Source organism: Myotis yumanensis, unplaced genomic scaffold (assembly GCF_028538775.1).
Source record: "Myotis yumanensis isolate MYYU_CA2020_CCGP unplaced genomic scaffold, mMyoYum1.0.hap1 SCAF_10, whole genome shotgun sequence".
Lineage (NCBI taxonomy): Eukaryota > Metazoa > Chordata > Mammalia > Chiroptera > Vespertilionidae > Myotis > Myotis yumanensis.
Genome location: NW_027223761.1, coordinates 44,348,082 through 44,368,481, shown reverse-complemented (window position 1 = coordinate 44,368,481; position 20,400 = coordinate 44,348,082). Strand labels below are relative to the sequence as shown.

General features: G+C 44.7%; 1 protein-coding gene across 1 annotated transcript in view; it reads left to right on the top strand.

Annotated features, from left to right (window-relative positions):
* P4HA3 (prolyl 4-hydroxylase subunit alpha 3) overlaps positions 1-19,962 on the top strand; it is a 32,129-nt gene extending 12,167 nt beyond the window's left edge. The window contains exons 4-13 of the mRNA XM_070425615.1: positions 1,605-1,754; positions 4,322-4,373; positions 6,308-6,471; positions 6,705-6,881; positions 12,629-12,693; positions 14,866-15,025; positions 15,962-16,024; positions 17,074-17,142; positions 18,270-18,366; positions 19,147-19,962. Coding sequence (XP_070281716.1) covers positions 1,605-1,754; positions 4,322-4,373; positions 6,308-6,471; positions 6,705-6,881; positions 12,629-12,693; positions 14,866-15,025; positions 15,962-16,024; positions 17,074-17,142; positions 18,270-18,366; positions 19,147-19,217 — 1,068 coding nt within the window. The 3' untranslated portion in view covers positions 19,218-19,962. The remainder of the gene's footprint in view (positions 1-1,604; positions 1,755-4,321; positions 4,374-6,307; positions 6,472-6,704; positions 6,882-12,628; positions 12,694-14,865; positions 15,026-15,961; positions 16,025-17,073; positions 17,143-18,269; positions 18,367-19,146) is intronic.
* Positions 19,963-20,400: the final 438 nt, after the last annotated feature.

Here is a 20,400-nt window from a genome sequence, read left to right as displayed (position 1 = left end):
TTCTTTTCTCCTTGTGGCAGTGGGTAGATTTTTTTCTGGTCTACTCTTATTCTTAAGGTATTGTTTTCAGTGGGTTACCGTTTTATGAATGTGTCTAAATTCCAATCCCTAGATTTGGGGAGGTCTACAGAAGACTCATCTGTCCTCATGTGGGCATTACAATCTCAGGTTACTAAGTACCAAGGTTACTAAGACTTACCCCCATCCCAGGCAGTATCAGCATCTGGTCATAAGTTTATTGCATTTTTAGCTGCTCCTTTTTTGTTTCTGATGCCTGAGTATTTTTCATTCTTTCTTGAAAATATATAAATAAATGTTTTATTCAAAATTTCTAAATCTCTGTGGTTGGAAGGATTCCAGTTATCTCAATCTTTTTCATGGAAATCTTAAATAAATTGTTAACTTAGCAGAAAAGTTTCAGTCATTTTTTATCGTAATTCCTCAACTCAGTCTTATCACAAATAGGGAACTTGAGGACCAGAGAGATAACACCGCAGGTAAAGTGCAGGCCTGGGATAGGAATTGACTTATAGTTAGGCTGCAGAGTCACGGTATCTCTACATTCTGCTGCCTTTCTGCTTATCTGGAAGTTATACCTGAATTTGATCATTTTGTAAGAATCCTCCCAGCTCTGCGACTTTATAATTCCATGCTGTCTCCCACATCAATTTCCAGGAAATTCCACTAGCAGTTCTGGTATTCTAGTTAATGGTGAACTATTAAGAGACAGGTGCTATGTCTAGTACATGTTGCCATATTCCAACATTTAATATAGAACAACGCACTGAGCTCTCATACCATTCCCAGGTCTACCTTCATTATAGTGTCTAATGCATTGTGTCACAATTATTGGTTTATCACCAGCCCCTTGATTTTAAGACCTTTAAGGGCAGGGACCACCGGGTACATTACAAACACTCTATAAATATTGAATAAATAAATGAAGGAATTAGTCCATTCCTCACACTGCTGCCAGCAATATCTTCCTAAAAACAAGACACTCATAACTCTCACTAGCTTAGCCCATGCTGCCCTTTTAAGTTCATTTCCTGCTTCTCTTCACCTTACACCACAGTCACAATGTGTTATTTGAACACATTCTTGCTTTGGCTTCTGTTTCTACCATTCCCTCATCTTAAAATGCCCTTCTTCCCAATCTTGGTGTATTGAAATCCTTTGGCTTCTTCAAGGATGTCCCATCTCAGATGCCACTTCTTCCATGAAACCTTTTGAGATTCTCAAACCTCCTCCTTTTTTTATGTCTGCCCAGCATAGAATATATATATATATATATATATGTATATATATATATATATATATTTCCTTCCAGCATTCATGCCAATCTGTCCAGTATTATAGTTAACCTGAGTTCATATCTGTCTTCTCTCCAGGTTATAAATTCCTTAAATGCAAGTATCCTTGTGTCTTCTCTGTACCCAGTGCAATGCCTTGTATGTAATAGGTGCTTAATAAATTGAATTTAAATGAATTTGAGATGAAAACTGGCTTTGTTGGGTTCCAAAGGCCCCCCACTCTTTGCATGTCATGTCCTTTCCTCTGCCGGGGGACTAAGCCTTTAATGATAGTGCCTGTGTTTCCTACAGGTGGCCTATGACACGGGGGATTACTACCATGCCATCCCCTGGCTGGAGGAGGCCGTCAGTCTCTTCCGAGGATCTTACGGAGAGTGGAAGACAGAGGATGAGGCAAGTCTCGAGGATGCCTTGGATCACTTGGCCTTTGCCTATTTCCAGGTAGGGGAGTGAGACTCACTGCTTTCATCACAATAAATGTCATGCTTTATATGCACTTTACAATTCTGTAAGCATTTTCATGTCTCTTAATTTACTTCGTCTTCCTAACAGGACCAAATGTGAGTTGAACAGGGCGGTAATTTTATTATTTCCGTATTTCATATGTGAGTAAACTAAATCTCCAAAGAATTCCTAACTTGTCACAAAGTTCACTTGTCCAAGTCTGTTTGACTCTTAATCCAGTGCTCTTTGCAATGCACTGACTACTTTGAAATCATCGTCTCCCGTGTAGGAGGGCAGTCTTTCACCTGTAGCAGCAACAGCTGCATCGGCACATGTTTAGTAGGTTCACGGTCAATGTAGATCACTCTTTTGCACTCTCAGCAATTCATAACTCTTCACAGATATTGTGCCATGATATTGCGAATATCCAAGGAAGAAGTTTGATTGCTGTCCTCTTCCATCTGCAGTCGAGTCCAACTGTAACATGACTAGTGTCCAACTATAGAGCGGGCCTTATTGGTCCATAGTACCAGCTCAATGCCTCCTCCAGTGTTTCCTTGACACTGTGGATCTTTGACCTGTTGTCCCTCACATGGAAGCTCATTTCCCTAAATATGGGAACTGTCATCTTTTGGCATAGCTAACCCCATTTCCCAACTGCTTTGTGCAGTCTTCAAGAATAGGCTGAAAAAGTCACTGCGGAGCCAATTCCTTAGAGTTTCAAAAACTAATAAACCAGTTCTACACCCTACATTCCTTTTTCTTTCCCCCTTTTGCTGAGAAAAGGGAGGAGGATATGGGCGGTCCAACCCCACATGTTGCTCCCAAAACATATCTGTTCTCAGTGCAGCAAATGGTCTGGTTCCTCTCATGGAAGTTTCTGGTAAGTGGATCTTGGTTATAAAACTTAGCAGGGTGCCTCTCCTAACTTTCTTGCTCAATTGCTACATATTAAAACTGAAATCGAATCACTGTGATGCAGCAAAGCGCAGGAAGTGATTGAATTTTAATAGAGGAAGAAAATGGAGAATTGACACTGAGAGACTCAGAGAAGTTAAACTAAAGCAGCTTACCCTGAAAGATGGGGTTTTAAATCCAGTGTCTGATTGTCAAATTTGGGGTCCCCACCCCACTGTGATGACTTAAATTTCTCTTCTACTCACTGACAAAATCTCCCTTCCCACAATCGTGCTTTGTCTGGTAAATTTTATTCATCTTACAAGGCAAAGCTCAGATGTCACCTATTTTGTGAAGTCTTTCTTAGTTCTCCTGAGACTCCACAGACTCTCCTTCTTTGTGCTCTGACAGCACAATTTTTTATGCAACAGTAATAGAACACATAAGGCATTGTTTTATAGACCCTGTATGTTCCCCTTTTTTACCCCCAGTAAGTTAGAAATCAATGTCTGTTCATGGACCTTTCATTTCATTTAAAAAATATATATATATCAGCTTCAGCTAAAGACAAAGAAAGAAAGCTATGAGGAGAGGCCAGTTATGGGAGGTTACCCAGAAAAACATGGTAAACAAAGGTAAGGTTGTTGTGCAGATTTTTTTCCCCTTTATTGATTAAGATATTACAAATGTGTCCTTACCCCCCCAATGTCCCCTCATCCCCCAATCCTGCCCTCACCCTCACCCCCTGTTGTCTACATCCATCACTTATGCTTATATGCATGCGTATATGCATAGGGGTTGAGGCTTAAGGGAGTGCTCGTGCAAGGGCCAACATGGGAGTCGCATGAGGCCACTCTTCCGCCCCTTGTTCCTCCTCCAGGGGGTTATACCACATGACTAGTGACACACCAGGGGAGGAAAGGTCAGGCTAGGGCCCAAGCCACACAACCGGCGATATGAAAGGTCAGGGGGGCTAATCCCTATGACCAACAATATGAAAGGTCAGGTCTGAATGAATTTCCCAGTTTTGCCCATTGCCAGGCACCCAGGGCCGTCCACCCTGGTGACCTTCTGTACCTGGCCTATCGTCCTTGCTCTGCTCGTGCCTGTCTAACTGCCTAGCACACTTCCACTAACTTTGTCGACTCCAGAAAGTATTGAGCCTGGAGAAAAAAATATATTTTTACTAAGCGAATATACTTTATTAAGTATATTACTAAGTATATTACTTTTTAAATCTACTTTATTAAGTATATTTTTCATACTTAATATGAAACTAAACTTTTATAGTTTCATATTAAATTTAATACTGAAATTTACCCAAATAATAACACCCTGCAATTACATGGTCTTGCATGCTTTAGGGTTTGAGAACATTTTAAGAAAGTTTATTTTTACCTATTTTTCTACCTTCCCCGGTAAGGGTGGTAATAAGTCACTGGTAAATGAGGAAACTGAGGAGACCTGATTTACATCAGGGCCGCAAATCCTGAATTAGGACAGAGAACCTCCCCATTTCTAGTCTGCTGCTCATTTGAATGAGTCTTATTATCTGCTTATGGTAAGAATATTTTATAATACTTTTGAAAATCCATTGATTGATTTGGTCAGAGGAGATATCCTCAGTGCAGTAAACTCTTTCCCTTTTCTTTCTTTTTTTTTTATAGGCAGGAAATGTTTCATTTGCCCTCAGCCTCTCCCGGGAGTTCCTTCTCTACAGTACGTAATGATAAAAGAGAAGCCACAGGTCTGAGTTGCTGTAAATCTCTTCGGCTCGTGGCCTTTAATCTCTGCAAGTGGAATACAGCTATCTATTTTTATTTTTCTAATTTCATAATCTAAGTCACATTTCTAATTTTGGATTAAGTCTTACATACTGATTGATGCATTGGGAGTGTGAGTGTGGGGGAAGTTTAAGTGAGTTGGAAAATGCTAAAAAGAAGATACTAATCTGTCCTTTCCTCCTCCCCCCTCACCCTCCCCAAACAGTTATATATTAATATTTATTCAGTGGGGAACAGGTCCTGGATTGGGAGCCAGCTTCTTCAGGGACATCGAAAGACCCAGGTTTGGGAAGTAGACCTGGGAACTAGTGAACTCAAGGGGAGCTGTGTGTGCAAGGAGAGTGACTCAGCAGGATTATTCACATCTACAAAGAGATATCAGTCTTCCTTTAAACCAGGGCTCACTTTGCTATGCAAGCATCCCGCCCAATTAGCACAGAATGGAGCTTGGACCCTCACCAGAGTTGAACAAGAGAGAGACTTTCTAGCTTAGCTCTCTGCTTGGATATTTTTGGGTACAATTTTGGTAGCAGATGGCTTCCCAGATTTTCCTTTAATAAGATATTTAGATTTAAAGAAAGATACATAATCAATAAATGTTTTAATAGTTATAAAATATTCCATGTAGGACTTTACAGTGGTATTTATCTATCACTTTTGAATAAATCCACTTAGTAATGTTATTCCATTCTGATAATTTGGCAAACCAGTAGGATAAGGAAGTAGCCGTATGGTCTGGAAACACATGGGCAATTAGTGGTGCAGGCAGAATGAGAACCCACTGTTCCTTTATTTTTGTGCTTGATGTGGTAAAATCTCTGCCTGTCCCAGGGAACCCACATTGTGCACTACTATAGGTGGATGAGCAGGACACAGCAAATTGAGATTCCCAGTTCCATTTCTGGCTTTGCAGTATTTTCATTGGTGTTTTGGGTTCATCATTTCCATTCTTCAGAATTCCATTTCTCCTCTTATAAAAAGAAAAAAAAAAGGTGGTGATTTCTGTTCCCTCCTTCCCTCCTTTGTCAGGGCGGAGGTGGCGGTTAGAAGCACACCCAGCTCCACAGAGAAAGATGCTTTGGAAGCATTAGAGCAATTTAGCACCTTCTTCTGAGAATCATAGACAGAGGCTAGAAGGCCAGGGGTAGTTGCCAACTCACAGGGCATCTTGCACCAAAGTGGGCACAAATAAGACGCAAGACCCCACAGGAACTCGGGCTAGAACTAAAGCTAGAATCCCCATGTCCCATACTGCTTTGCTCTGTGTCTAGGCCGTTTAGGAATTCTGAAGGAGCTGGAAGAGTCAGGAATTAATCAGCTTCCAGTTCTCCAGGAGGAATAGGCCAGGCCTCTGCTATAGGGTTTGGCTCTCAACTTCTCTTTCATAGCACTCGCTTGTCATGTTTCATTGTAACTACTTAATGTCTCTTCCCCATTAGACTGTAAACTCTAGGGAGTTAGCTCTAGCACAGTATCTGTGTATAGCAGATGTTTGCTGAAGATTTACTGAATAGATGACTAAATGAATGAATGAAAGGATGAAGATTATTCCCTATGCAAAAAAAGTTGACCATGCACTGTCCTAGAGCTGCCGTCCTGATGATCCCTTGGTCTAGGAGTGTTAAGTGCCACTTTCCTTTCCAAAGTCCTTTACACCTTCAGATCTATCAGGCCCAATTCAATCTTCTTAAAATACCTGGTACTCTTCTGGGAGTGCGGGCCCCACATCCTCCTGCGTCCCTGGGGACACAGGAGTTACCAAGGTGTGCCGGTGCTGGTCGAGGTGACAGTGAAGCTGTGGGACACCGTGGCAGCACTCCCGGGCCCACTGCTTGTCAATCTGCATTATCCCTGCTCTGCTTTCTCCAGGCCCGGATAATAAGAGGATGGCCAGGAATGTCTTGAAATATGAAAAGCTCTTGGCAGAGAGCGCCAACCAGGCTGTCGCGGAGGCTGTCATCCAGAGGCCCAATGTGCCCCACCTGCAGACCAGAGCCACCTACGAGGGGTTGTGTCAGACCCTGGGTTCCCAGGTAGGATTTTTCAGAGAAAGAGAAAAGGGGAACCGCTTGGCTATAGAGAGAGTAGAATTGGGGCAATGTGAGGAAAAAGGCTAGTTTAAGAAAAAAACACACACTCACTTGGACAGCATCAGTGACCGCATTCTGGATCTCCCACAGTCCACTGTTTTTATGTGTAGTTCCCCTAAATTCGTGCCAGCTCCTAGACCCTTTCCTCGTATGCTGACTCCAGCCTTTCCTTCCAGCCTACTCACTACCAGATCCCGAGCCTCCACTGCTCCTACGAGACCAATTCCAGTCCCTACCTGCTGCTGCAGCCCGTCCGGAAGGAGGTCATCCACCTGGAGCCCGATGTTGTTCTCTACCATGACTTTGTCAGTGACTTGGAGGCTCAGAAAATTAGAGGGCTGGCAAAACCGTGGGTGAGTGTCCCCAACGCTTGCCAGGAACTTCCTTCTGTGCCTTCACAGGCCTGGAGCTCAGGAGTGGGAGAACAGACAGCCTGAGCAACTACACCTTTCAGCGGTTCAGGAATTCAAAATGACAGCTGTGCCGTACAACTGATCAATGGTGCAAAAATATCACCGTAGTGGTTGCCTCTGGAGGGAGGGGATTGGCTGGGGAAAGGTACAAGGGATTTTCTGGGGTGTTGAAATGTGCTCTCAATATCTTCCTAGGGATATGGAGGACACAGCTGTAGGCATTTGTCAAAGCTCACCGAATAGTACACTCCAGTTCTGTGTGTTTCATTGTAGATCAATTTAATCGGAAAAAAAGGTATCCTCCCCAAATGTCCATCATTCCATGTCATTGGTAAAAGAAAAAAAGGGTGAAATGACAGGGTCAAGAGTGATATCCTGGTCCAGATTTACAGACTTACAGAGTGGAGAGATGATCCAGCTCAGCTTTATTAATTTGTTAAGGGGGAAACGGGCCCCAAGAAGAGAAGGGACCTGACTGATTAAGGTCCCCCATGAAGCTAGAGCCAGAACAGGCACTGCGAGGGGCGGTGATGGTCACGCGGCTCGCCCTCCGCCTGGCACCAGTTCTCTCAGGCTCAGTTACATTCGCCAGCAAGCAGACTGAAATCTCCTGGACAGCAGACAAGTCTGCTTCTCTCTCCCATTACACGTCAGTGGTGGGCTGGCTGCATTTCCGCCCCCCTGTCTTCACTCAGACCCAGCCTGCAGAGCAGCCTCTGTTTGGGACATTGCCAGTCTCGTGGGAGAGGAAACAGACCGAGATGGCAAACTACCGGCTGGCTCTTAGAGCGTCTGCTTGGGCATGTCAGACGTTACTTCTGTTCACATTTCGTTGGTGAAAGCAACGCTGAGAGAGAGAATATTGGAGTCTCCCGCAGGGAAGGCACTGCAAGTCGCGGTGCCAAGCTTGACATCGGTGTAGAGGGGACGTTTAGTTGTCGCCCAGAAAATGTGGCAATTATTTAGGGAAATTATAATACAGTCTCCCTCTCCACTCTAACATGTTGCACCTTTTTACAAATGGCCCAGGACCTACCCACATGAGGGTGCCCGTCGTGGTGTGCTGTTCACCCAGCACCCGTTACTCACTGGTCGGGAGACGGAGCCTGCTGCGTGCCCACACGCTGACACGCTGCGGGGGGCTGCCCCCCCGCCCCCCCAGAGATTAAATATGGGTCCTTCCCCTTTAGGGACGTGCTGCTTAACGGGGAAATAGAAATCTACAATACACTGTGCTGTGTGCTGTCGGAGAGGTGTGTGCAGGGAGCTGTGTGATGGCAGCATAGGAAGCGAACCTCCCGCTGAGGGAAAGGCAGTTGGGTGAGGAGTAGCTGAGGGAAGAGGAAGAAACAGAGAGGGCTTCCCCGTGGACGTGAAATTCATCACAGTGACCAGGTGGCAGAGCATATTCCAAAGACAAAGCAGTCTGTGCCAGGACCTGAGGTGCAACGTGTTCAGGGGGTGGGGGAAGCTCCGTGGCTGGTGTGGTAGAGTGAGGCTGCCCACGGAGGCAGCATCAGAGGCTGTAAAGACCACGGGATGTGGATTCTATCCCGGAGGCAGGGGGACAGCTGTCAGACAGGAGGGCGGCGAGATCGGGCTGCAGATAGTAAGGAGGATTCTGACAGCAGGCATGGACTGGAGGGGAGAAGAGCAGCGATAATCATTTCACCTAAAAGCCCTTCCAGTGAAGTATAGAATCTTCGTAGAGAAGGTGTTTGAGATGAGTAAGCTCCACCGGGGAGCTGAGTGATGTATTTTCAGTAGCTTTGGCTTCTCAGGGAGCCAGCAGGAGCAGTTGGCCAGCAGCTACTTTTTCCTGAGAACAACTCTGTTGCCGTAGTAACAGGACAGAAGGCTCATCCGGAGATACGCACTTAATCCCTCATGGCCAGGTCATCTATTTAGCTTGCACAAACCTTGCCACACTCCCTGTCCCCCAGAAGTGTCTTGCTGGGTGGCTGATCCCTGTCTGGTCTTTGGCTCTGCCAGGAATAAGCCCTGTTTGTGTGGTGGCAGCTGCCCCACGGGAGCTGAGCACAGACGCCTCAGAGGCTTGTGTTGAGTTTATCTGCTTCCTAGTCACTGTGCCTTTCCCAAAGAATGCTCTCACCCCCGCCTCTACCCCCCCACCCCCACCCCACACACACATCCACATTCTAACCATACTTAAAGGCTCAGATGAAACCCGTCACCTCCATTGAACCCACTTAGCCCTGACCACTTTCATTGGTTCTTTCAGTAGGAACATTTTTTCAGAGTACTTTTTGGGGGCAACATACAATAATCTCTCCCTCTTCTGAACTGAAAGCTTTGTCACTAGTTGTTTGGTGCTTTCCTTTTTTCTGCCATTTATATGTTGTCTGGTATCACTAAAAGTTTCATGGGTGAGCATCCTGTCCCCCCAATGAGACTGTCAACTAGCTGGGATCATACACTGTCCTTCTTGAAATGCCTAGCCCTGTATCATACGGGTTGCAACCAAAGTGACCTTTAAAAGGTTGAATCTGACCATGATAAGCCCTTGCTTAAACTCTCTAATGGGTTACTTTTGCTTTTGAATGATTACCAGCACCTTGGCCTGGCTGCTGCCAACCCTTTCTGTAGCATGTCCCCCTTGCACGCAACTCCCTAACTGCACTGAACGGGCAACCCCAGGCAGGGGACATACTCTCACGAGCCTCCACACACACTCTGCTCTCTGCCTGAAACACTCTTGCCTTGGCTTCTTTTCACCTGCACGATTCCTGTTGCCTTTGGGGCATCCTGGGAAGCCTTTGTGTCCCCATAAGAATGGCCCAGATGCTCCTTCTCAGTATTTCCATAGCATCCTGTACTTGCCCCTGAGGGCACCATTGCATGACTTACGTCTGGTTTCATATGCTGTATTTCCAATGCCCAGCACAGTGTTTTGCACAGAGAACAACCAATAAATATTTGTCCCCCAAAATGAATGATTTGTAGGTGTACAATAAGTAATAGTTAAAGGAAGTCAGTGCAAAGTGGTTCCTTAATAGTGGTGGTGGGAAAGCAGAGATTCTCTAGGATTTTTTTTTTTAATCACTGCTGTTGCCCTAAAAGAACAGGAGGGAACATCTCTCCTCTCTTCAATGAACAACTCCAGAGAGGATGCTGGGAACAACTGGTGGAGGATTAGGTAGAGCAGTGGTTCTCAACCTTCTGGCCCTTTAAATACAGTTCCTCATGTTGTGACCCAACCATAAAATTATTTTCGTTGCTACTTCATAACTGTAATGTTGCTACTGTTATGAATCGTCATGTAAATATCTGATCTGCAGGATGGTCTTAGGCGACCCCTGTGAAAGGGTCGTTCGACCGCCAAAGGGGTCACGACCCACAGGTTGAGAACCACTGAGGTAGAGGCAATATCCATCACCTACTGACTTCCTGCATCCTGCTATGGACAGGAACTCCCAAGCATGTGTCGTTCCCATGCTGCAGTTTGTGGCTGGGGAAAGGGGTCCAAGGAAAGGAAGAGGCTTTTCCAAGGGCATCCACCTGGTTTAAGAGCAGGAACAATAACATAGAAGCCTCCGGGAAGGAACAGGGTTTTTGTCGTGTGCAGGTCATTGCCCCGAGTTCTGCTCTGACTGCATGTAAAGTGCCAGGGCTGGGCCTTTAGACAGCACCCTGCTCATCTCCCCAGTATTGAGCACGCACTCCCTTCCAGGCCTTCTCTGGGCCCTGGGGGTACAGCACCGACAGAAGACCAAGTCCTTGCCCTCATGAAGCTGATATTCTGATGACAGATGCAGAAAAAAATGCATCATCATAAAAATAAACATTATTTTTCCTTCTATCCCTGGTACAGTGCTTTTGCAATTAGAACCCCCTTTATTTGAAAATAATGTTGCACCCTAACCAGTTTGGCTCAGTGGATAGAGCGTCGGCCTGCGGACTGAAGGGTCCCAGGTTCGATTCCGGTCAAGGGCATGTACCTTGGTTTCGGGCACATCCCCAGTAGGAGGTGTGCGGGAGGCAGCTGATTGATGTTTCTCTCTCATCGATGTTTCTAACTCTCTATCCCTCTCCCTTCCTCTCTGTAAAAAAATCAATAAAATATATTTTTAAAAAAGAAAGAAAGAAAATAATGTTGCCCTGGCTGGTCTATGTGGCTCAGTTGGAGCATAGTACCATACACCAAAAAGTGGTGGGTTCGATTTCCAGTCAGGGCACATATTCAGGTTGTGGGTTCGATCCCCATCAATGTTTCTCTCTCTCTCTCTCTCTCTCTCTCTCTCTCTCTCTCAAAATCAATATAAAAAATAATGTAGCCCTAGCTCAGGGATGGGCAACCCCTGGCACGCGTGCCAAACATGGCACGCCAGTAACTTTTGCTGGCACGCGAAACCCTCTCTTATAATCTTCCATTTACAATTGTGAATCTTTGTTCTCAGTGATGAATTTTGTTAAGTCTCGTAATAGGAGTAGCCTGACAGATGAAAGTAGTAGCTCGTGCATATCTCTGAAGGTCACGAAATATAAACCTGATGTAAAATCTCTGTCATCAGTGATGCAGCAGCAAAAGTCCCACTGATAATATCAAACGGAGTCATAAAGTTTTCTGTCAGACTATCAGTGTACATGTATACATTAAAAAAATAAATGTATTTTTCATCATCATATACTGTGTTTTTGTCACTCGAATGAATTTTATTATTTCTTCAAGGTTCTTCACATACGTACACCTTAAGAGATATCAAGTAGGCGTAAATGTTTAGGGTTGGCACGCAGAAGAATTTTGAGTCAGAGACTTTGCTGGTTTTGGCACGCACTCACAAAAAGGTTGCCCACCCCTGCCCTAGCTGGTTTGGCTCAGTGGATAAAGTGTTGGCCCATGGACTGAAGGGTCCCCGGTTTGATTCCGGTCAAGGGCACATACCTCAGTTGCAGGCTCCTCCCTGGCCCTGGTCGGGGCACGTTCAGGAGGCAACCAGTCAGTGTGTCTCTCTCACGTCAATGTTTCTTTCTCTCTCTCCATCTCTCTCCCTCCCTCCCTTCCACTGTCTCTAAAAATCAATGGAAAATTATCCTCAGGTGAGGATTAACAAAAAATAAAAATAAATAATGTAAATTTTATGTCCAAACATTCAGTTAAATTAGTGACTTTAAACCTGTTTGCTCCCCTCCCCCCAGTCAGGGCAGTTGTAGCAAACAGATTTTTGTTCCCTGTAAGGAAGGGCCTTTGTTAAAGTTGTTCGGAAGGAATAGGCTGCCACTGAAGGTAGAAAGTTTCCTTCTGTTGGAGGTGTTCATTTAATTCAACAAACACTAAGTGCTTACCGTCGGGCAGGCCCTGTGCCAGACACTGGGATACAAAGAGGAATGAGAAACAGTTCTTTTTCTTACAGAACTCACAGCCGTGTGGATGCAAAAGGGATTAGACTATCACTGTGTTTCCGTTCAACAGACCTTTACTGAGCGCTTACTGTCTACCAGACTCAGTGTTAAAGATTATTTCAACTCTGAGATATTTGTCACTTCTTATTTTCAAGATCGATAGCTATTACTAAATTAGTATCCTGTGCAAAATATCCTTTAATTCGGAGGAACTGGTGATTGTTAGGTTTATGCTTGGGGGTGGGGGAGAGCATGTCTATGGCAATGACGGAGCTCTTCCCTCCGCATCATAACCACTTGGACGTTCTCTTTGTTCTTCCCGTCAGCTGCAGAGATCTGTTGTGGCATCCGGCGAAAAGCAGATACCCGTGGAGTACCGCATTAGCAAAAGGTAAGAGGGTCCTTCCTTGTCTGGAACTCTGGCCAGACCTGCCGCCTACCTTCTGGCCAGCGGCTCAGATGAAGGCCAGCAGCAGCCCTTCGGTGCCATTGGAGATGCTGCCGGAGAGCCTCTAGCTGGTGTTGATACCTGTACATTCTTGTTGAGCAGGAGACATGGCCACTCCCCTGCCCCAAAGGCCTCTCACAGGTCGTTATATGGTCCGAGGACTTAACTAGGAGCCATAGGGAGACACTTGAAAAAGCTCCTTTGCCCTAACCAAAAAAATAAGTGTGTAGTTAGTTGCTCTAACCAGGATTGCTTTTCCAGAGAATTCGGTCCCATCCCTCTTTGTAATTTGACTTTCCAAGATTCCATTCCCACGTCCTGACTCATATTCAAAGCATGACTTGCCAGCGTTCAGGCAAGAAGGATGACTGGGATCTCTGGACATGAAGGCTTCACTGGAGGAGCAGATTCAGCTGCCAGAGCCCAGCCGATCCCCTCCTTCCACCCCTGTCCCCCCCGCCACCCCCACTGCAGCGCCTTATTTACACTGTAAGGACAAGACTGATGATACAGTAAGAGGGTCCCCATCACAGCCATGGAGATGAGATGACACATCCTTGGGCAGAGGCCAGACCTCAGGCTGGGTGGATAGTTTTTGCTGTCTGGGAAGTGAGGTGAGGGATTGGGTCTGGTCCATTTAGGAATCTTTCACATTAGGAATTGTCCTCTAAGCTTTGGAAGACACATATGACCTCAGCTTCATTGCGTTTCTAACCTTTCTGACATTCCAGTGTCAAAGAGAAAATTAATCTTTAGGGCAGTAGGTCTTCTCTTTACTTTTCAGGTAAAGAAACTGAGATGCTCGTTACCTTTTCTTCCTTCCCATCACTCTGCCTCCCTTGGAACTCTGGTTCTGTCCTCACAGCGTCACTGTAACTGGTCTCTCAAAGGTCACCATTGAACTCCTATTTGCCACGTCATTTTCCTCCCACAAACCTTCACTGACCATCCATTACCCACAAAGTGAAGACCAGGTTTCTGAACACGGTGTCCAGTGTGTTCTCCAACATGCCCTGAGCCTGTTGGCTCAGCATTGTCTCATAGTTCTTGTTTTTACTTCTGTACACACTATTGTCACCCCTCCATGTCTGTACTTATGCTGTTTCTTCATCCTGGAATACCCCTATGTCTTTTCTATCTCTTAACTTTTATGCACCCTTTAAAATTTGGCCCGCTTGTCACCATCTCACCGCAGTGCTCTAGTCAGAATGAGGTCTTCTTCCTCTACACTCCCCAGCACTTTACTGTAAAGACTGGTTCTCATTTTTTCACTCTACCTTGATCTGTACTCAGTTACACTTGTGTATCTTCTCCCATGAGCCTTTTTGATGTAACAGCCTTGTCTTGAGTATCTTTTAAACCTAAGAGCACATAGCACAGTACTTCCCTTGCACTCACTTCCTTGGGACCTACATTCTGATCCCAAATCCTCCACTTTATCAGAACCTCAACAAGACATTCAGGAAAAGAGACTGAACTTTGCTCTTTGGCCTTTGACCTATCCTGGTTTGTCTTGGAGTGGGACAGAAGAGCAGAGATTGTTCTGTTTTACTGCAATCACTCACATGCAGCTTACAAATCATCTTCATATGCATTGAATCTCACAATCTTCCTAAGTCTGTGAAGTAGATATTATTATCATCCCCATTATATAGATGAGTACAGTGAGCCTTAGAGAGGTTAAAGGTTAAGTGCCTGACATAAGGATCAGGGACTGCTCTTAATACTTTGAATCCAAAGCTTTCCCCATTGCATGCAGCTGTTGACATGTCTCTGAAACATAGCAGTTTTAAAGTCAGGGTTTTGTCTTTTTCCTCTTTGTATCCCAGCTCCTCATGCTTTGAGCCTTCTTCAATCTTCACAGCACCTAGCATGGGGCCTGGCATTCAGTGAGAAGCCTCAGAGAATGTTTGTTGAATGAATGAATGTGTGGATGTTGAGGTGGAGCATAGCAGACTTAGCATGAGGAGCAAGTAGGTAATTAGGCATCTACATCTATCTTCCTGTCTTCCTTCCTCTGGCAGTTGACATCTCTCATTCATTCATTCACAGATATTTACTAGTAATAGTTTCTGGCATAAGATCACTAGTGCTCCAACCTGTGATTTGTTTTAGTGCCTGGCTGAAGGACACCGTTGACCCAATGCTGGTCACCCTTGACCATCGCATTGCTGCCCTCACAGGCCTTGATGTCCAGCCTCCCTACGCAGAGTATCTCCAGGTGGTGAACTATGGAATCGGAGGGCACTATGAGCCCCACTTTGACCATGCTACGGTAACTACGGGGTCAGTGACCAACCTCCTGGGGTGGAGAACCAAAGTGTCATTTATTTCTCTGAGGCAGAGCTCTTATAGGACTTCTGTGGAAAACCAAGTGAAGGTTCTTGTTCCAGGAAGATCTGAAAGCCTTGGTTTCAGGCTGATGTCTGGTAACCCACTTTCTTATATCCACCATCCACCTGTCCATCATTTGCTAGTGGGGAGAAGAATGTGGCCGGTCAATCTTCTATCTTGCTTCACTCGAGCACTTCCCAGGGAAGATTGTCCTTCCTCCAATCACTCTAGCTACATATTTTATGATTCTATTTATATGAAATTTCTAGAAAAGGCAAAACTAAAGGAACAGAGAGTAGATCAGTGGTTTCCCGGTATTGGGGGTGGGAGTGGTGATTGACTGCAAACAGACGAGGAAACTCAGTTGAGGGAAGTGTTCTCAAGTTGGATTGGTGGGATGGTTGCACACTGTTAAAATTTACTAAACGTCATTGAATAGTACACTTAAACGGTGAATTTCATAATATGTAAATTATATCTTAATTAAGCTGTTCTATGACCAAAAAAAGGGTATGTCTTTTCAACATATAACTGGGAACTCTAGTCTTATGACTTGGTATTACTAGAGAATAATTATCTGTAATATTTTATATGTTAATTTATTTATTCCACCAAGAACCTGAAGGTGCAATTAACCCCTCATACAGTTCTTTCACTACTAGAAAGGAATTGTGTTTTATGAGTGTCTAACAAATTAATAATAAAAAGTACATTGAGTACCAAAAAGCACAGATGGGCACAAATTCGATCAGGTGTAACTCTAGACTATATCCCACCTGTGACACCCCCATTTTTCTCCTTCCTGTATTATGGTGGAATCCTGGCTGTCACTCTGGTGCCAACTGCATAAAATAATGATGTTTTATTTTTGTCTCAGTCACCAACCAGCCCACTGTACAGAATGAAGTCTGGGAACCGAGTTGCAACATTTATGATCTATGTGAGTCTTGCTTTGAACCAGGGCTTCTTACTTAAGGACTATTTATGTCTCTCTCTTATTTTATGGTTTTCAAAGCAATTTCAGGTGTTGATTTTATCTGATACTTGCAGCTGAAAAGTCTCTAGGAGATACAAAGAAGTGCAAATCAAGACAAAACTCTTCATATTAAGAAAGCACATCCATAATTCTAGAATATGGTGGTGAAACGCCTTAGCTGAGGTTACCTAGAGAGGGACTGAGTGACCTGGGAAAGATGCAATGAGTAGTTCCTATGATGCCCAACTTTCAAAACTAATTGTTATAGTCTAAGCAGTGTTTTGTGAGCCACAGGTCATGACCCATTAGTGCAGCGGTTCTCAACCTGTGGGTCACAACCCCTTTGGGGATCGAATGACCCTTTCAAAGGGGTTGCCTAAGACCATCGGAAAACACATATATAATTACATATTATTTTTGTGATTAATCACTATGCTTCAATTATGTTCAATTTGTAACAATGAAATTGGGGGTCACCACAACATGAGGAACTGTATTAAAGGGTCACAGCATTAGGAAGGTTGAGAACCACTGCATTAGTGGATCTGGTCAGTATTTAAGAATTCTGAACAAGAAAAGAATAAAATAAAATGGAAAATAAGAGGGTATCTTATGTAGTAAGAATATTTTATGAAACATTTACTATTTCAGGGTGTGTGTGTGTGTGTGTGTGTGTGTGTTTGGGTTGTGATATAACCAGTGTTTCTTTCTGAGGGTCTCAAAGTTTGAATCTACTTATTGTCGCCTTCAATAAGGATGTTAATGTAGCTAGAAGAGTAAAGACAGGGGGAATTCCTAAATGTCCTTCCTCCTGTGGCCCTGCAGGCAAACACCCATTGAGTAGGCTTCTTTAATTCCTAAATTGGATAATTGTCTTTCAGTAAGTATTTCTCTCAGATTTGAACAGGAGAACAGGGGAGGGAATCTATGCAGAAATGACATCGGAGGTCAGGTAGGGCCGAGTAGGGCAGTCAGGGGCTCTTTCAACTCTGGTTCTTCCTCTGGTGTTTTAGCTGAGCTCGGTGGAAGCTGGAGGAGCTACAGCCTTCATCTATGCCAACTTCAGCATTCCTGTGGTCAAGGTGAGTGGGGATCTGGTCCCAACAGATGGTTGTAAGGTGAAGAACTAACATTCTAGCTTTCATGTTGTCTGTGCTTGCAAGCTTATTCCGAGGGTATAGGGACAAGAAGAGGTCTTTCTGTGATTCCCAGAATCAAAGATAATCCCTCAGTCTTGATGACCACGTTATTGTGCCTCTATTTTTATTTACACTTATATTACAAGTAGACAATTCCATGTCTGCCTTCCCTATTATAGTAGAACTTCTCTATTATAATAGAACATAAAATAGAACTGTTTTTTATTAATCTTCGGATCATGAATGAATATTTCCCCCAGATTTTAGACCAATCAATCAATCAATCAGGGATGGCAGCCCTTATTAAATTCAGGAATGAAATTAGGACAAATAAATGAGATTGTGCCTATAAAGCACTTGCCACAGTGCTCTGCACATCACAAAGCATCCATTAAGTAAATGCAGGTATCTACGAATACTCAGGGGTTGGCGAAGGTTAAAGTAAGTCTATAGAAGTATAGAGGGGGACGCTGGGTATGGAGGAAGAACATATGACTTGGAGTCCAAACACTGGACTTGGCGTCTTGACCTTGTTCCTTCTTAGTTGCATTGTTTAAAGCCCCTGGCTCTCAACGTCCTGCTGATAAATTGGGGAGTGTGAAAATGCTGGCTCCCCGGGGGTGTTATTAGTGAGAGCCTAAGGAGGGGTGTCTGGATTAAGTTCTTAGTTGTATGAGGAATGTTTTATTCCACCTTGTGGATTTTTGTTGTGTGCATCTCCTCAGCGATTCAATGACATCCTATACTCACCTTTCTTCTAGCACTTATCACACTGTCTTGTCCTGGTCTGTTTTTAAATCTGTCTGTCCCAAAAGACTGTGAGCTCCTTAGAGCAGAATTGGACATGATTTGTCTCTGCATCTTCAGGGCCTGAAGCAGGGTAGGGCCTCAATAAAGGACAAATGCATGCATGAATGAATAAATACATGGCAGCTTATGCCACTTTGTGCCATTTTATGCATGTCTTGTCCCCAACCTGCATGGAAGGCTTTCATGTAATGACATGCATGCATTTGTTCTGTCATGTGCTTCCCAAGGAATGACTGGGGTTGGGGTCATTTTGTTTCCAGAATGCTGCACTATTTTGGTGGAACCTGCATAAGAGTGGTGAAGGAGATGGCGACACACTTCATGCTGGCTGTCCTGTCCTGGTGGGAGATAAGTGGGGTAAGGCCTGCCTTTCTGGGTGTAAGAATGGGTGAGGGGTTCATAGTGAAGTGAAATAGGGGTGGATGGAAAATAGCCGTCCTCTCACTCTAAAAGCTTCATTGCAGTGCCACGTTATAGCGAGATGATCAGACTCTGGGATAGTTGCCCCCAACAAATTGGGAGCCCACAAAGGGCAGGGATCTGTCACAGAACGGGTGTCAGTAAAGGCTACTGACCTGACAGACGGGCCTGGATTCCTGAGTATGGCCGAGGAGACAGATGGTGCTGAGTCCTAGTCCTGTATCCCAGGGAGAACCATTCAGTGCCTCCCCATGAGGAGACGGTCAAACAAGGACGAGATAAATAAGCAGGGGATGTGTTTATGTAATATGTGTGTCCAATAGGACTTAGCTCTGAATACAGAAAAAGGAGAGGGACTCTCATGCTGAGATGGACACTGCCAGGAAGGGCCACCCTTTTCTCTTATTACTCTGGAGTGGCACCATGAGGGAGGTGGGCTCTTAGGAGCTACATGAATAAAATATGACTGACCTCAAAACCCACAGGTTTGAAAATTCATCTATAGTAGACAGGGCATGTCAGGACTTTTCCTAGGGATCAATGTCCTCTTTGCTATTTATCTCTGCTAGAAGCAACATCTAGTCTGTAGCAGGACTGGGACTAGGGGGTTAGGGAAGTGAGTTGCCTGGGTGCAGAATTTAAGGGTGCAACCCTGTGGTGAGCACTGCCACTGTTCGCTCTGCTGAGCCTGCTTTCTTCCTCCCCATTCTCCCCCAGTGGCCAACAAGTGGATACACGAGTATGGGCAGGAATTCCGGAGACCCTGCAGCTCAAGCCCTGAAGACTAACATGTTGGCAGAGAGAAGTCGATGAAGTCCCATGGCTTTCCAGGCAAGCCAGAAGCCAAAGCGAGGGACTAGAGAGGAGAAAGGAGAGCATCCTTCTGGAAGAGGGCCTTGTCAGCACTGTGTTCCTTGCGAATGGGAGGCAGGGAAGTGGTCTTTATCAGGGCTCAGCTGAGAATTCACTGAGAAACCATTCACATTGTTTCTGCTCCAGGAATGGGCACAGTAGAAGGGACAATACAAAGGGTGGCAAAAGGCTGGAGAGAGGTTTCTGGAGATCAGAGATCTCTGTTGGGAACAGGATATATCAATGGTCTCTGGGGCTTGGTACATGGGGCTTTTGCCTTTTTGAACCTTGACACCAGGGTCCCATAAGTGCAGTGAGGACACCTGCAGGAAGGGCTGGCCGGCTCCCACGGCTTTTTGCCCTTCAGCCCACTGACTTGTGCTGAAGCCTAAGAAAGCAGTATCTCCGTATCAGGAGTGCACTTCCTATGATAATTTTTTAAAGCATAAAGCAACTTTTTTGTATGACAATTTTTAAATACTGTTATTAAAAAGGTTTACAAATCATTTCCACACCGAGAATATTCTTACATTATAATATTGAGTGAAAGAAGCAGAATGCAAACTTTTTATTTATGCCATAATCTCAACATGGCTCACCTCCCACCATTCCCCTCACTCCGTTCCAGACGCATAACATTATTTTTTCTTTTTTTTTAAAGATATTATTTATTTCAGAGAGGAAGGGAGGGTGAGAGGGAGAGATAGAAACATCAATGATGAGAGAGAATCATTGATCGGCTGCCTCCCACACACCCCACACTGGGGTTCGAGCCCACAACCCAGGCAACATATGCCCTGACTGGGAATCGAACCGGTGACCTCTTGGTTCATAGGTCAATGCTCAACCACTGTCCCATACTGGCTGGGCACATGACATTCCTTCTATTCCTCAAAACCACCATGCTCAGCGCCCTCAGCACCATTCCTGCTTTCCAGACCTTTGTATTTGCAGCTCCCTCAACTCCTCCCTGGCCAAGCTCTTCTCATCATTTCACTCTTGGCTTAATGTCACTTCAGAGAGGACTTCCCTGATCACCCAGCCTTCTAGCCAGTGTCCTTCAGATTAACTACTTTTATTTTCTTTATAACAAGTTTCTCAAATTGAAATTACTTGATT